The sequence below is a fragment of the Arvicola amphibius genome, chromosome 7 (genome assembly GCF_903992535.2).
Source record: "Arvicola amphibius chromosome 7, mArvAmp1.2, whole genome shotgun sequence".
NCBI lineage: Eukaryota > Metazoa > Chordata > Mammalia > Rodentia > Cricetidae > Arvicola > Arvicola amphibius.
The window spans coordinates 62,646,681-62,662,130 of record NC_052053.1 but is presented as its reverse complement, the minus strand read 5'-3'; the positions used below and the strand labels follow the sequence as shown (position 1 = coordinate 62,662,130).

At 41.5% G+C, this 15,450-nt stretch overlaps 1 protein-coding gene across 2 annotated transcripts in view; it reads right to left on the bottom strand.

Annotated features, from left to right (window-relative positions):
• Positions 1-15,450, bottom strand: part of Dync2i1 (dynein 2 intermediate chain 1) — a 68,982-nt gene that overhangs the window by 18,029 nt on the left and 35,503 nt on the right. Inside the window, exons 11-14 of one of the 2 annotated variants that reach the window (XM_038337199.1) lie at positions 15,098-15,219; positions 13,587-13,716; positions 11,002-11,174; positions 9,733-9,895 (exon numbers count right to left, since the gene is read on the bottom strand). In XM_038337199.1, the coding sequence (XP_038193127.1) occupies positions 9,733-9,895; positions 11,002-11,174; positions 13,587-13,716; positions 15,098-15,219 (588 nt within the window). The remainder of the gene's footprint in view (positions 1-9,732; positions 9,896-11,001; positions 11,175-13,586; positions 13,717-15,097; positions 15,220-15,450) is intronic. The other variant, XM_038337200.1, reaches the window with a different exon arrangement.

The window sequence follows — 15,450 nt, the reverse complement described above, 5'->3', positions numbered from 1 at the left end:
AACAAACTACAGAGACAACAAAAAGTTCCGTGATGGCCGGAGCAGGAGGGAAGCACAACAGAGAGGCCCTCGCTTGAGACATCAAACTGATAGGAACCACATGTGCAACAGAAGCTTTGATTGCACTGAAGACGGCCATCAAGAATGAGAAGTTCAATGGGCACTCACATACAAAGATATTAATAAAAATAAACCTGGACACTAGTACTTCTCATCACGTAGACCAGACCTAAACATAAAACCTAAAATTACGAAAGTTCAGGAAAACATGGCCAACAACCCACCCTCTGCAACTTTTAGTTGAGTACAACCTGTTCATCATGACATCAAGAGCATATCATGAGAAATAAGTCAAACTCCACCAAATTTAATTTTTCCTCTCTTTAACGAATAATTTTACAAGAAGGAATATGGGATATAATAAAATACATGTAAAACACATCTAGACTATGTAAAGCTTCAAGACTTAATAGGCTGTATAGCTCAGTCTATAAAGTGCTGGCCAGGGCTGGAGAGATGGCTCAGAGGTTAAGAGCATTAGCTGCTCTTTCAGAGGTCCTGAGTTCAATTCCCAGCAACCACAGAGTGGCTCACAACCATCTATGAGATCTGGTGCCCTCTTCTGGCAGGCAGGCATACATGCAGGCAGAACATTGTATACATACTAAATTAAAAAAAAAAAAAGTCGTCAACCTTTAAAAAAAGAAAAAGTGCAAGCCAAACACATGCAAAGTCCGGGGTCCAATCTTCAGCACAACAGCAACAACATAAAATAAATTCAGCCAGGAATGAATTATCCTGAAATCTCAGCACTCAAGAGGCTGAGGTAAGCCCTGCTTCAATAACCTGCCTGCAGCAAGGTAGGCCCTTTGTCACCGAGCTGCTTGGCCAGCAAGGAAACCTGAAGATCCATCATTCATTGGGGTGAGTGAGTGCCTGAACCGCGGCAGCTGCCCGGAGAGGGACCACCGACATTCCCCAACTGCCCCCCCACACACACACATCCTGCTCTTCCTGCAGGGGTTATTCTCCCCGGATACTGCCTCTCTCTTCCTGTCCCTTCCCAGCTTGTACCCAGAACCCCCCCTTCATCCTCCCGTCTTTGGGGCCACAAAATCCCACAGCTCAGCCTGTTTGGGCGCCAGGACTGGGAATTGAGTACACCCAGGCCGGTGGGAGGCCCCTGTTTCAATAGCCTGCCTGCAGCAAGGTAGGCCCTTTGTCACCAAGCTGCTTGGCCAGCAAGGAGACCTGACTGTCTACCAGAAGATCAATCATTCATTGGGGTGAGTAAATTGAATTCATTGGGGTGAATTGAACTTCTAAAAGAAGACCCAAAGGGGATTATTCATAGGAAGAAATGGGCAGGCGCCAATGCAAGAATTCCTCCAAAAATTTGAAAAACAACATGAAAGAGCCGGGCGTTGGTGGCGCACGCCTTTAATCCCAGCACTCGGGAGGCAGAGGCAGGCGGATCTCTGTGAGTTCGAGACCAGCCTGGTCTACAAGAGCTAGTTCCAGGACAGGCTCCAAAGCCACAGAGAACTGGGGGGAGTTGGGAGGACCTTGGTCTTAGCATAGAGTGGGGAACCCTGATGGCTCCTTGGCCTTGAGAGGGAGGGGAGGGGAGGGAAGGGGTAGAAGGAGGGGAGGGAAGGGGGAGGAGGAGGGAAGGAGATGGAAATCTTTAAATATAAAAAAAATAAACCATGAGGAAAAAAAAAAAAAGAAAAGAAACCCTGTCTCGAAAAACCAAAAAAAAAACAAAAACAAAAAAAAAACATGAAAGCACCAGAACCCAGCGAACTTATAACAGGAGGACTTGAACACACTAATCAAGAAGAAGTAGAAAAAATTGACTTTATGAAAGTAATAGAGTCCCTTAAACAGGAGGTGAAAAACTCCCTTAAGGAAATGGACGAGAAGAATAAGAAAAAGTTTGAAGAATTTCGTAAATCCATAAATGATATCCTAGGAAACCAAGAAAAAACAATCAAACAGATAATGGAAACAGTGCAAGACTTGAAAACTGAAATGGAGGCAAGGAAGAAAACACAAACCGAGAGCTAGCTGGATATGGAAAATCTATGTAAACGAACAGAGACTACAGAAACAAGCATAACCAACAGAAAACAAGAGATAGAAGAAAGAATCTCAGATTCTGAAGATACCATAGAGAAAATAAATGCACTGATAAAAGAAAACAGCAAATCCAACAAATTCTCATCACAAAGCATTCAGGAAATCTGGGACACAATAAAAGACCAAACCTAAGAATAATAGGCGTAGAAGAAGGAGAAGAATTACAGCTCAATGGTCCAGAAAATATATTTAATAAAATTATAGAAGAAAACTTCCCAAACCTAAAGAAAGATATTCCTATTAAGGTTCAAGAAGCTTACAGAACTCCAAATAGATTGGATCAAAAAAAATCATCCCCTCACCATAGTATAATCAAAACACAAAACATACAGAATAAAGAAAGAATATTAAGAGCTGCAAAGGAAAAAGGTCAAGTAACATATAAAGGTAAAGCTATCAGACTAACACCTGACTTCTCTATGCAAACCATGAAAGCCAGAAGGTCCTGGATAGATGTTTTGCAGAAACTAAGAGACCATGAATGCAAGCCCAGATTACTATACCCAGCCAAGCTTTCATTCACTATAAATGGAGAAAACAAAATATTCCAAGATAAAAACAAATTTAAACAATACGTAGCCACAAATCCAGCCTTACAGAAAGTAATAGAAGGGAATTAACAAACAAAAGAGTCCAGCATTGCCCAAAATAACTCAGACATCTAGTGAACCATCACCAGCACATCTCAAAGAAGGGAAACACACAATCTCTACTACCAAATAAAAAATGATAACCGGAGTTAACATCCACTGGTCATTAATATCACTTAATATCAATGGACTCAATTCACCTATAAAAAGGCACAGGCTAAGAGATTGGATACGAAAACAGGATCCAACATTCTGCTGTTTACAAGAAACACACCTCAACCACAAGGACAGACATCTACTCAGAGTAAAGGGTTGGGAAAAGGTTTATCAAGCAAATGGACCTAAGAAACAAGCCGGTGCGGCCATACTAATTTCTAACAAAGTTGACTTCAAACTAAAATCAAACAGAAGAGATGGAAAGGGACACTTTATACTCATAACAGGAAAAATCCATCAGAATGAAGTCTCAATCCTGAATATCTATGCCCCTAATACAAAAGCACCCACTTATATAAAAGAAACATTACTAGAACTCAACGTAGCAATCAAACCAAACACACTGATAGTGGGAGACTTCAACACTCCTCTCTCACCAATGGACAGGTCAATCAGACAGAAACCTAACAGAGAATTAAGAGACTTAATAGAGGTAATGAACCAAATGGACGTAACAGACATCTATAGAACATTCCACCCAAACAGGAAAAAATATACCTTCTTCTCTGCGGCTCATGGAACCTTTTCAAAAATTAACCACATACTCGGTAACAAAGCAAACTTCACAGGTACAAAAACATATTAGTAACCACCTGCGTCTTATCGGATCACCATGGATTAAAATTAGAATTCAACAACAATGCTACCCCCAGAAAGCCTACAAACTCATGGAAACTGAACAGTCAACTACTGAACCACACCTGGGTCAAGGAAGAAATAAAGAAAGAAATTAAAGTCTTTCTTGAATTTAATAAAAACAAAGAAACAACATACTCAAACCTATGGGACACAATGAAAGCAGTGCTAAGAGGAAAATTCATAGCACTAAGTGTCCACTTTAAAAAAAAATGGAGAAAGCACACATTGAAGACTTAACAGCACACCTGAAAGCTCTAGAAAAGAAAGAAGCAGACTCACCAAGGAGGAGTAGAAGACTGGAAATTATCAAACAGAGGGCTGAAATCAACAAAATAGAAACACAGAAAACAATCCAAAGAATCAATGAAAAAAAAAGCTGGTTCTTGGAGAAAATCAACAAGATTGACAAACCCCTAGCCAAACTAATCAAATGGCAGAGAGAGAACACACAAATTAATAAGATTAGAAATGAAAAGGGGACATAACCACAGACACAAAGGAAATGCAGAGAATCATTAGATCTTACTACAAAAGCCCGTATGCCACAAAATTGGAAAATGTAAAAGAAATGGACACTTTTTTAGATAAGTACCATACACCAAAGTTAAACCAGGACCAGGTGAACAATCTAAATAGTCCTGTTAGTCACAAAGAATTAGAAACTGTTATCAGAAACCTACCAACCAAAAAAAGCCCAGGACCAGATGGTTTCAATGCAGAATTCTACCAGAACTTCCAAGAAGACCTAATACCTATACTCCTCAATGTATTTCATAATATAGAAACAGAACAGTCATTGCCAAATTCCTTTTATGAAGCTACAATTACCCTGATACCTAAACCACACAAAGACTCAACCAAGAAAGAGAATTACAGGCCAATCTCACTCATGAACATAGATGCAAAAATTCTCAATAAAATACTGGCAAACAGAATCCAAGAACACATTAGAAAAATTATCCACTACGATCAAGTAGGCTTCATCCCAGAGATGCAGGGCTGGTTCAACATACAAAAATCTATCAATGTAATCCATCATATAAATAAACTGAAGGATAAAAACCATATGATCATCTCATTAGATGCTGAAAAAGCATTTGACAAAATTCAGCACCCCTTTATGATAAAGGTCTTGGAGAGATTAGGGATACAAGGGTCATTCCTAAATATAATAAAGGCTATTTACAGCAAGCCGACAGCTAACATCAAATTAAATGGAGAGAAACTCAAGGCTATCCCACTAAATTCAGGAACACGACAAGGCTGTCCACTCTCTCCTTATCTCTTCAATATAGTGCTTGAAGTTCTAGCAATAGCAATAAGACAACATAAGGGAATCAAGGGGATTCAATTTGGAAAGGAAGAAGTTAAACTTTCGTTATTTGCAGATGATATGATAGTGTACATAAGCGACCCGAAAAACTCCACCAAAGAACTCCTACAGCTGATAAACTCCTTTAGTATTGTGGCGGGATACAAGATCAACTCCAAAAAAATCAGTTGCCCTCCTATATACAAAGGATAAGGAAGCAGAGAAAGAAATCAGAGAAGCGTCACCTTTCACGATAGCCACAAATAGCATAAAATATCTTGGGGTAACTCTAACCAAGGAAGTAAAAGATCTATTTGACAAGAACTTTAAGTCTTTGAAGAAAGAAATTGAAGAGGATACCAGAAAATTGAAGGATCTCCTTTGCTCTTGAATTGGGAGGATCAACATAGTAAAAATGGCAATACTACCAAAGGCAATCTATAGATTTAATGCAATCCCCTTAAACATCCCATCAAAATTCTTCACAGATCTTGAGAGGACAATACTCAACTTTATATGGAAGAACAAGAAACCCAGGATAGCCAAAACAATCTTATACAATAAAGGAACTTCTGGAGGCATTACCATCCCTGACTTCAAACTCTATTACAGAGCTACAGTATTGAAAACAGCTTGGTATTGGCATAAAAATAGAGAAGTCAACCAATGGAATCAAATAGAAGACCCGGATCTTAACTCACAAACCTATGAACACCTGATTTTCAATAAAGGAGCTAAAAGTACACAATGGAAGAAAGAGGGCATCTTCAACAAATGGTGCTGGCATAACTGGATGTCAACCTGTAGAAAAATGAAAGTAGATCCATATCTATCACCATGCACAAAACTCAAGTCCAAATGGATTAAAGACCTCAATATCAATCTGAACACACTGAACCTGTTAGAGGAGAAAGTAGAAAGTACTCTACAACATTTGGGCACTGGAGACTGCTTCCTACGTATAGCCCAGCAGCACAGACATTAAGGGCAACATTGAATAAATGGGACCTCCTGAAGCTGAGCAGCTTCTGTAAAGCAAAGGACACTGTCACTAAGACAAAAAGGCAGCCTACTGACTGGGAAAAGATCTTCACCAACCCCGCAACTGACAAAGGTCTGATCTCTAAAATATATAAGGAACTTAAGAGACTAGACTTTAAAATGCTAACTAACCCAATTAAAAAATGGGGCACTGAACTGAACAGAGAATTCTCAACAGAAGAAGTTCGAATGGCCAAAAGACACTTAAGGTCATGCTCAACCTCCTTAGAAATCAGGGAAATGCAAAGCAAAACAACTTTGAGATACCATCTTACACCTGTCAGATTGGCTAAAAACAAAAACACCAATGATAGCCTTTGCTGGAGAGGATGTGGAGTAAGGGGTACACTCATCCATTGCTGGTGGGAATGCAAACTTGTGCAACCACTTTGGAAAGCAGTGTGGCGGTTTCTCAGGAAATTTGGGATCAACCTACCCCAGGACCCAGCAATCCCACTGTTGGGAATTTACCCAAGAGATGCCAAATCATATTACAAAAGCATTTGTTCAACTATGTTTATAGTAGCATTATTTGTAATAGCCAGAACCTGGAAACAACCTAGATGACCTTCAGTGGAAGAATGGATGAAGAAAGTGTGGAATATATACATATTAGAGTACTACTCGGCAGTAAAAAACAATGACATCTTGAATTTTGCATGCAAATGGATGGAAATAGAAAACACCATCCTGAGTGAGGTAACCCAGACCCAAAAAGATGAACATGGGATGTACTCACTCATAATTGGTTTCTAGCCATAAATAAAGGACATCGAGCCTATAATTTGTAAAAAATCCTAGAGAAGCTAAATAAGAAGGTGAATCCAAAGAAAAACATATAGTTATCCTCCTGGATATTGGAAGTAGACAAGATTGCCGGACAAAAAATGGGAACTTGGGGGTAGGGTGGGATGGGGGGATGGGGGGATGGGGAGAGAAAAGTGTGAAGTGGAGGATGGGAAGAGCTTGGGGGAATAGGATGGTTGGGATATAGGAATGGTGGATATGGGAACAAGGAATTATATATCTTAATTAAGGGAGCCATTCTAGGGTTGGCAGAGACTTGACTCTAGAGAGGTCCCCAGGTTTCCAGGAAGACGCCCCCAGCTAGTTCCTTGGGCAGCTGAGGAGAGGGAGCCAGAAATGTCCAGATCCTATTGCCATACACATGAATATCTTGCATATCACCATAGAACCTTCACCTGGCGTTGGATGGAGAAAATGACAGAGCCCCACATAGGAGCACCGGACTGAGCTCCCAAGGACCTGATGAGGAGCAAAAGGAGGGAGATCATGAGCAAGGAAGTCAGGACCGTGAGTGGGTTCGGCGTAATCACAAGAAAACAGCCTCCTAGCCAAAACTACACTTCTCCAGCCCTTTCAAACCAGGTGGTGGGAACTGTGTGCTGGATCTTGGCCAGTACAGTCCCAGCAGAAGCAAGAACCTTCACCTGGCGTTGAATGGAGAAAATGACAGAGCCCCACATTGGAGCACCGGACTGAGCTCCCAAGGTCCTGATGAGGAGCAAAAGGAGGGAGATCATGAGCAAGGAAGTCAGGACCGTGAGGGGTGCATTCACCCATTGAGATGGTGGGACAGAACTAATGGGAGACCACCAAGTCCAGTTGGAATGGGACTGATGGAACATCCGACCAAACCGGACTCTCTGAATGTGGCTGACGGTGGAGGAGGACTGAGAAACCAAGGACCACGGCGATGGGCTTGGATTCTTCAGCATGGACGGGCTCACTGTGAGCCTTGTCAGTTTGGTTGCTCACCTTCCTGGACTTAGGGGGAGTTGGGAGGACCTTGGACTTAACATAGTGAAGGGAACCCTGATGGCTCTTTGGACTGGAGAGGGAGGGAGTGGGGGTATGGGTGGAAGGGACGGGAGGGAAGGGGGAGGAGGAGGGGAGGAGATGGAAATCTTTAATAAAAAAAAAATGAGGGAAAAAAAAGAGGCTGAGGTAAGAGAATTGTTGAAAGCTTAAAACAGCCAGGACTCCATAGCAAGACCTTCTCTCCAAAAACACAAATAAACTTAAAAAAAATAATTCAATAAAAAATGAGCAAAGATTTGAACAGGCACAATCAACAAGAATATTTAGCTGATAATTAAGCACATGAATATAAACTTAGGATCATTAGTTACTGAAGTGAAAGTCGAAAACCAAAATTAAAACTGCATGCTTACTACTAAATAGCTAGCTAAACACCACTGCCTGATAGGATCACTGTTGAGAAGCACAGAGCGACAGTTGGCACACTGTGCAGAAGAGCACCAAGGAGCTGTCAGCAGTGAAGAATACCAAATGACATATATGAGAACAGTCCTCCAGCAGCTGGGCAAAGCCAACTGGAGACAGGATAATGACAGAAAACAGACTAGTGGCCTGCAGGGAAAGAGAGAACACCAAGAGCTTGAGTGGTGTTGTGTGCTCCTGAGACTCAACAGGAAAGGGTCAAGATTGGTAAAGAGTGAACAAGAGAAGGTCTATGCCTGCTCTTCAGACAATGGGACGTCAGCTCCTACAAGAAGAGCCAATCAGCAGTCTAACTATAGGTCAGACGGCTGAGTTCAGGGCCCGCCTGTGCAGTCAGTGTGGCATAGGTGAAGATTTTACCCTTCTGAGCAACAGGGATGGAGGGCTAGTACAAGAATGAAACGAGCCTATGTACATAAAACACTTAGAAGTCCTCCAGGTGGGAAATGCCCGCTCTTCGTGTTTGTATGTATTCATGAGTGTACATGTGTGAGTGGGTACACATGCAGGCATATAAATGTGGAGACCAGAGGCTGACATCAGGTGTCTTCCTTGATAATTCTCCATGCTACTTTTATTTTGAGACAAAGTTTCTCACTGGGCCTAGAGTAGTGGTTCTCACCCTTCATAATGCTGACACCCTTTAGTACAGATCCTCATGTTGTAGTGACCCCCAATCATAAAATTATTTTCCTTGCTACTTCATAACTGTAATTTTGCTACGATCATAAACCGCAGTGTGAACATCTGATATGCAGGATGTCTGTTACAACCCTGTGAAAGGGTTGTTCGACCCCCAAAGGGGTTGTGATACACGGGCTGAGAATCACTGGCCTAGAGCTTGCCTGCTGGTAAGACTAGCGAGCCAGAGAGCCCCTCTAACTCCCCAATGAGATCACAGGTGTGTACCAACACACGCAGCCAAAAGGGGTGTAGGTACTAGGGATCTGAACTCAGGTTTCACATCACACAACAAACACTACCAAGTCATCTTCCTAGCCCAAGAAATGATTTTGTTTTTGTTTTTTGTTATGGTGGCTGTGGTCTAAAATGGTATGAATTGTTCATGTAAAAAACCTAAGGCTCTGTCCCCCAAGAAGTAACTCTTCTCACTTCACCACCTCCGAGTGTTCACTAGTGACGCTACAGTAGTATGCACTCACTACTGTACCGTGGCTAGTAAGGACCTAAGGACACTGACGTTAGGAGGAGGTGACGCTCAGTACACAGAGCCGACCGAGACCTGGAGTTTGCTCATTGAAACCATAATCAATTAACTAATCAATCCAAAATTTATTTTGCTGGAAATTTTTTAGAATCCACACATTTAACATAAAAGAGCACCCCAAACTTTGCTGCCACTCAGTGAAGACTACTTGAATGGATTTGGTTTTCTGTTTACCAGATGCTTCCTCTGTTCACACTCAGACCTCATCCTCTGGAAATGTGAATGAACAAAGGCAGATCAAGTTAAAACTTTAGTCCTCAAAGCAGACCAGGCTTTTCTAGAAAACAGACAAGACTAACCAGTGGAAAATGTTGGGGTCCGGAAGGCCCAGAGACAATTGCTCAGTCTCACATAATGGTGTATCCTGGAGTCTTCTCTTAAGTCCCAAAGGACCACAGAGCCATGTATTGTTCCGGCAAACAGCAAAAATGCTTTTAAGGGGCTGAAGCAGCAACATGTGACCTGAAAAGTCAATCACAGGAGGTGAATGATTGAAAAATATGAGCCACATTCACAGAATTAGCTCACAACGAATGACATCTGACACAGATAAAGGTCCTCACAGGATGCAATTAAGTAGAACACAAACCTGTGCATATAAAATAAAATTAAATTGCCCAAGTGTGGGTTTTTTCACATGGACAGTAGAATCTGAAATCCAGTCTGTAGGAATATGATCACAAATAAGGCTTCCAGTATACATCCAGGTGCATAAAATGTGCTTAATGACCCTTTCTATTTAGTGCAACTGTCTGGACCTCCAAAGTGGTTAGTCCACTGTCTGACATTTTATTTATGGCTTTTACTCTAAACTTATTCACTTTCAAAACTCTAAAATTGGCACCCAAAAAGGTATTCTTCATATATTTGGAAGAAATTGATGGTTTGGGTGAGTCAAGGAGCATAAAAACATAGTACATCCCAATCAAAAACAAAGTAAATATGAAAGGGAAGATGGCCCGTGGAGCATGAGTAACAGGACCAGACTCACGTAGAAGGCAGCAGTCTGTGTAAGTGACAAAGGCACTTACTGTAAGCAATTTTAAGAAATTGCGCAACGCATGGTGGAGCACATCTATAATCCCTGCTCTTAGGAGGTAGAGGCAAGAGATCAGGAGTTCAAGGTCATCTTCAGCTGAATAAAGAATTCAAGGCCAGCATGGGTTACTACAAGCTTCCTGTGGGGGGGGGGAGAAGAAAAGAAAACAAAAACAAAGACATCGCAAGAATATTAAGATATCTAGAGTATCAGAATCTAAATAGCATGATCCAAATATCCTAGCCTTGTGGTCATTCTGACCATATTTTTATTTTTACTATGTTCTTTTGCTAGTTTACAAATGGCCGAGTACTTCCTGCATGACAATCCTGGGTTTCTAAGTCAGAAATGACCTGTTAAACTAGTAATTTCTAGAGTTGGAACAAATGTGTTGCCACCTATGTTGAGCCAACGGCACAAAAACGACATGACTTACGTACCATTCTGCCTGCTATCTCTGTGCCCTCTCCTTGTTATGTGACTGCCTACTCCCCTCCCGGAAACAAACACAGACTCGTCCTGAATATACCTTTGATTCACAAATCAGAACCTTCTGGGGACCTGAAGGCTGCCAAATATCCCACACACAGAGGAGGTACCGGCTATCCAGAGATGGGGCAAATGCCTTTTCAGGTAAGTCATGAACAGAGACCACAGTCTGCCTCTGAACTCGAGAGGCATGCAAACAGGATACTTTCCGCCCTGGAGATAAAAAAAAAAACAATTTTCACTTTAGCATTTAAAACTTTTCAGAACACTAAAAAAGCTGCAGAGAAACCCTGTCTCAAAAAACCAAAAAAAGAAAAAAGAAAAAAAAAAAAAACTTTTCAGAACACTCTCATAAAATCTAATTCAATGAAGAAGGAAAAGTGATCTGTTCAAAGCCGAACAAAAAATCGAGAGTGTTGTTGCTGAGACAAGTTCCCACACATTCTTTGTCCCCTCACCTCACTGTGCAACTGAGGGTGACCTTGGACTTGATGTTCCTGCCCCACACCTCAGCTGCGAAAGTATAGACATGTGCCAACAGCACATTCAGTTTGTGCTAAGGACTAACTCCAGGCTTTCCACATGCTAGGAAGCACTGCACCCAATGAGCGAGATCCTCAACCCCAAAACCTGGGTTTTAATCAACACCTACAGCGTAAACATAAGTTCCGTATCCATATTGACCCTGAGGGAAATCCTTTCTCTGGTGTAGCGACGGCCAGGACAACACACTTCTCATCTACCGGCTTTTCAGCCCAAGTGCACGGGAATCAGAAATCAGCGCCACGCTAGAAACACCGGGAGTATTGTTAGGAACCTCAATTCTCTTTTTTAAAAAAGCCGTCTGAACTCCATACAGAAAACTACTCTAATCCAAAGCCAGGAGTAGCAGTCCAAGAGTGGATTCCATGACTGTGGCAGAGATGCTCTCCCTACAGCTCTCCTTAGCGGGGCTGCTGATAAAATGAAGAAACGGTAGAATGTTAAGCCATAGTCAGGTGAGAATTTTGTAGTACCCGCTAAGTAAAACCACACCTGCTGCCCATGCATACTAGGTTCCTGAAGTCACGGCCCATACCATCCAACTGGGATCACATTTGTCTTCCAGGTCTTCCAGCATCCCCTCAGCCACTCAACAATCATCCCCTCAGGGCTACCTCCTCAAGCAGCCTGAAGTCCTCCCCCAGGAAAGGGATGACAATGGTTATATGTGCTCCTTCACCATTCATGAGCAAAGCTCTTCCACCATTATTACGGGATTTCTACTATAAGAGTGTGTGTGTGTGTGTGTGTGTGTGTGTGTGTGTGTGTGTGTGAACGCATGCATACATGATGGGAGGAGGCGAGCACATGCGTCCAAGTCAGAGGATGACTTTACGGAGCTGGTTCTCTCCTCCACTTTTGACATGGACTGAACTCAGAATCACAGTCTGGTGCATCACCTGCCTTTACTCACTGAGTCATCTCATAAGGCTGGCTTCTAGTTTTTAATGACATCAATAAGGTTTCTTTTCTCTTTATGTTTATTTTGTGTGTGAATCAGCATCTTTATCAAACCAATCACAGTGACATATATTCACACACTGTAAAGGAATCTTCCACATTTCCCCCTTTTTATCTAATTAAAAAGGAGGGTTTTAACTTTAAGGTAATAAAACTATATATGTAACAAAAACAACTGCCAAATCTAAAAACAACACAATAGCATACAGAATCCAGACTCTGCATATTTCCCATTTTTATGTGGCTTACTATATTTTTATTACCTTATTCCTTTGTTAAGACTTTATTATTTTTAAACTATCTTTGTTTTTATGACTGTCTCTACCATTTCTCTTTTCTCTCCCAAGGTGCTGTACATTTTTAAACACACTGTGACCTATTTAGAGGTTTTTTCTGTCTGGATCTGTCTTTACTGCATTTCTATAATCTTTTGTCTGCATGAGCAAACTTAAAGCTGCCATGCAGTTTAGTTCATGGCATGCTGGCAGGGCTCATGCTGGCAGCTCAAGCTCACAGGCAGCAGCGGAGAGATGTGTCTCTGTACTGAGCCAGCATGAGAGACATAAGACTAGGAAGCTGCATTTTGCCCTGTGTTTGTATGTTTATAATCCAGAGACACTAAGGCAGGAGGCTCAAGAATTCAAAGCCTGCCTAACAACTGAGATAATGTCTCAAAATAAATGAATGGATGAATGAATGAATGAATGAATGAGATAAATATTCAAATTTAGCCTTGCAAATGCAGTTTGTTTAAATTAATTTAAATACTCTGACATGATATGCTTTATCTGCTTACCATTTCCATAGCTGTGTATGTATTATCTGAGTAACTGCTTGAAAAGAATTGTAATTTTTAAAACAAACATTTACTAAATAATTCCACTAATTTAAATTGCTGTCAGACCTCTTCTAATTAACTCTTGAAAATCATAAATCATAAATTTAATATACACATTTAAGAAAAGAATTCTCACCATTCATTTGCAATTCTGTAGCCCCTGAAACTTTCTGTTTTATACACAATAAACCATATCATATTAAAAATATGTAATATTAATGATCATTATTTCAATATAAATGTTGGTGTTTGCCTATAAACTGATGTCAGGAAAGGCCTCCTACCCTGAAGGAACGGCAGGTTCATGTTCAGCTGGGAGGAACTCTCACTGATGTTCAGAGCTTTGTCTTGAGCCCGGGGATTCCGGCTGGGCCCAGCAGCCAAACGGTCCTCTTCAAGCAAAACAGCAACCACCTTTGAAAGACAAGTGAGCAGAGGCTGGAGAGATGGCTCTCTTGTAAGAGACCTGGGTTCGATTCCCATCATCTACATGGTACCCACAACCACCTGTTACTCCAGTCAGGAATTCTTCTGGCCTCTGCAGGACTGCAAAGTACAGATATGGTGCACAGATAGAAAAGCAGGCAAAACACCCATACACGTAAAATAAAAAATAAATTTTTAAAAATTTAAAAAGAAAACACACCTCAAAGATGAACCATCTTTCTTAAAATGCTAGCAGCATGCTATCTTTTCTTTAAAAAAAATATCTTTTGTAGACCCAATTTCTGCAAATAATTGCTTGGTTTCACCATATCATAACTTTAAAAATCCTTTTTGCATTATAATAGTATATTAATATAATGTCACAGGATGCTATCTTATATGTTGTTTCCTTTGCTAAATATGATGTTAATATTTCAGAGGGCAAAGGTAGCCTGAGTATCTAACACCCTCAAAGATAAAAGCACCAAGGAGAACCAGGCAGCCAGCACTCACTGCACCCTAAGGAGAACCAAGCAGCCAGTACTCACTGCATCCTGAGAAGAACCAGGCAATCAGCACTCACTGCATCCTAAGGAGAAACAGGCAGTCAGCACTCACTGCATCCTAAGGAGAAACAGGCAGCCAGCACTCACTGCATCCTAAGGAGAAACAGGCAGCCAGCACTCACTGCATCCTAAGGAGAAACAGGCAGCCAGCACTCACTGCATCCTAAGGAGAAACAGGCAGCCAGCACTCACTGCATCCTAAGGAGAAAAAGGCAGCCAGCACTCACTGCATCCTCATGAGAAAAAGGCAGCCAGCACTCACTGCATCCTAAGAAGAAACAGGCAGCCAGCACTCACTGCATCCAAGGAGAAACAGGCAGCCAGCACTCACTGCATCCTAAGGAGAAAAAGGCAGCCAGCACTCACTGCATCCTCATGAGAAAAAGTCAGCCAGCACTCACTGCATCCTAAGAAGAAACAGGCAGCCAGCACTCACTGCATCCAAGGAGAAACAGGCAGCCAACACTCACTGCATTTAAGGAGAACCAGGCAGCCATCACTCACAGTATCCTAAGGAGAACCAGGCAGCCAGCACTCACTGCATCCTATGAAGAAACAGGCAGTCAGCACTCACTGCATCCTAAGGAGAAACAGGCAGTCAGCACTCACTGCAGGAAATTATTAAGTACAGAACCCCAAAACACAGAATTTTCAATGAGATATTTACCTAGTGTCATTTAATAAATATATTACTGATAATCTGTAAGAACATAATACTTGAAAACAAGAACTGATTCTGAGTCACAAAGCTCCAAGATTTCAGTAGTTCTATTTCTGAAGATAATGAATCCTTAAGCACTAACACAGAAGAAGAGGACATGCAACACAGAATGGACCTGGCATGCTGCCCGGAGAAAACTAGACAACCGTGGAGTGTCAATCTTTGGTACAACTGTGACATCAGAGAAGTCTTTTTCTTCACTACCTATGATAAAACATAGATTTATTAAGTCAATAAAGTCAACTCCGAAAAGGTTATGCTTTACAAATCACCGCATTCAAAGCAGTGTTGCAAATACTGGGAACTCAAGAAAAGTCAGAACACCACATTACAGTCTCTATCTGTGATTGTTTCCAATTTCACATAGTTTTATAGCAAGTTCATGAGCTGAATCCAATTCAACTGTCTTAAGGAATGCAGCCAAAGGAACCAGGG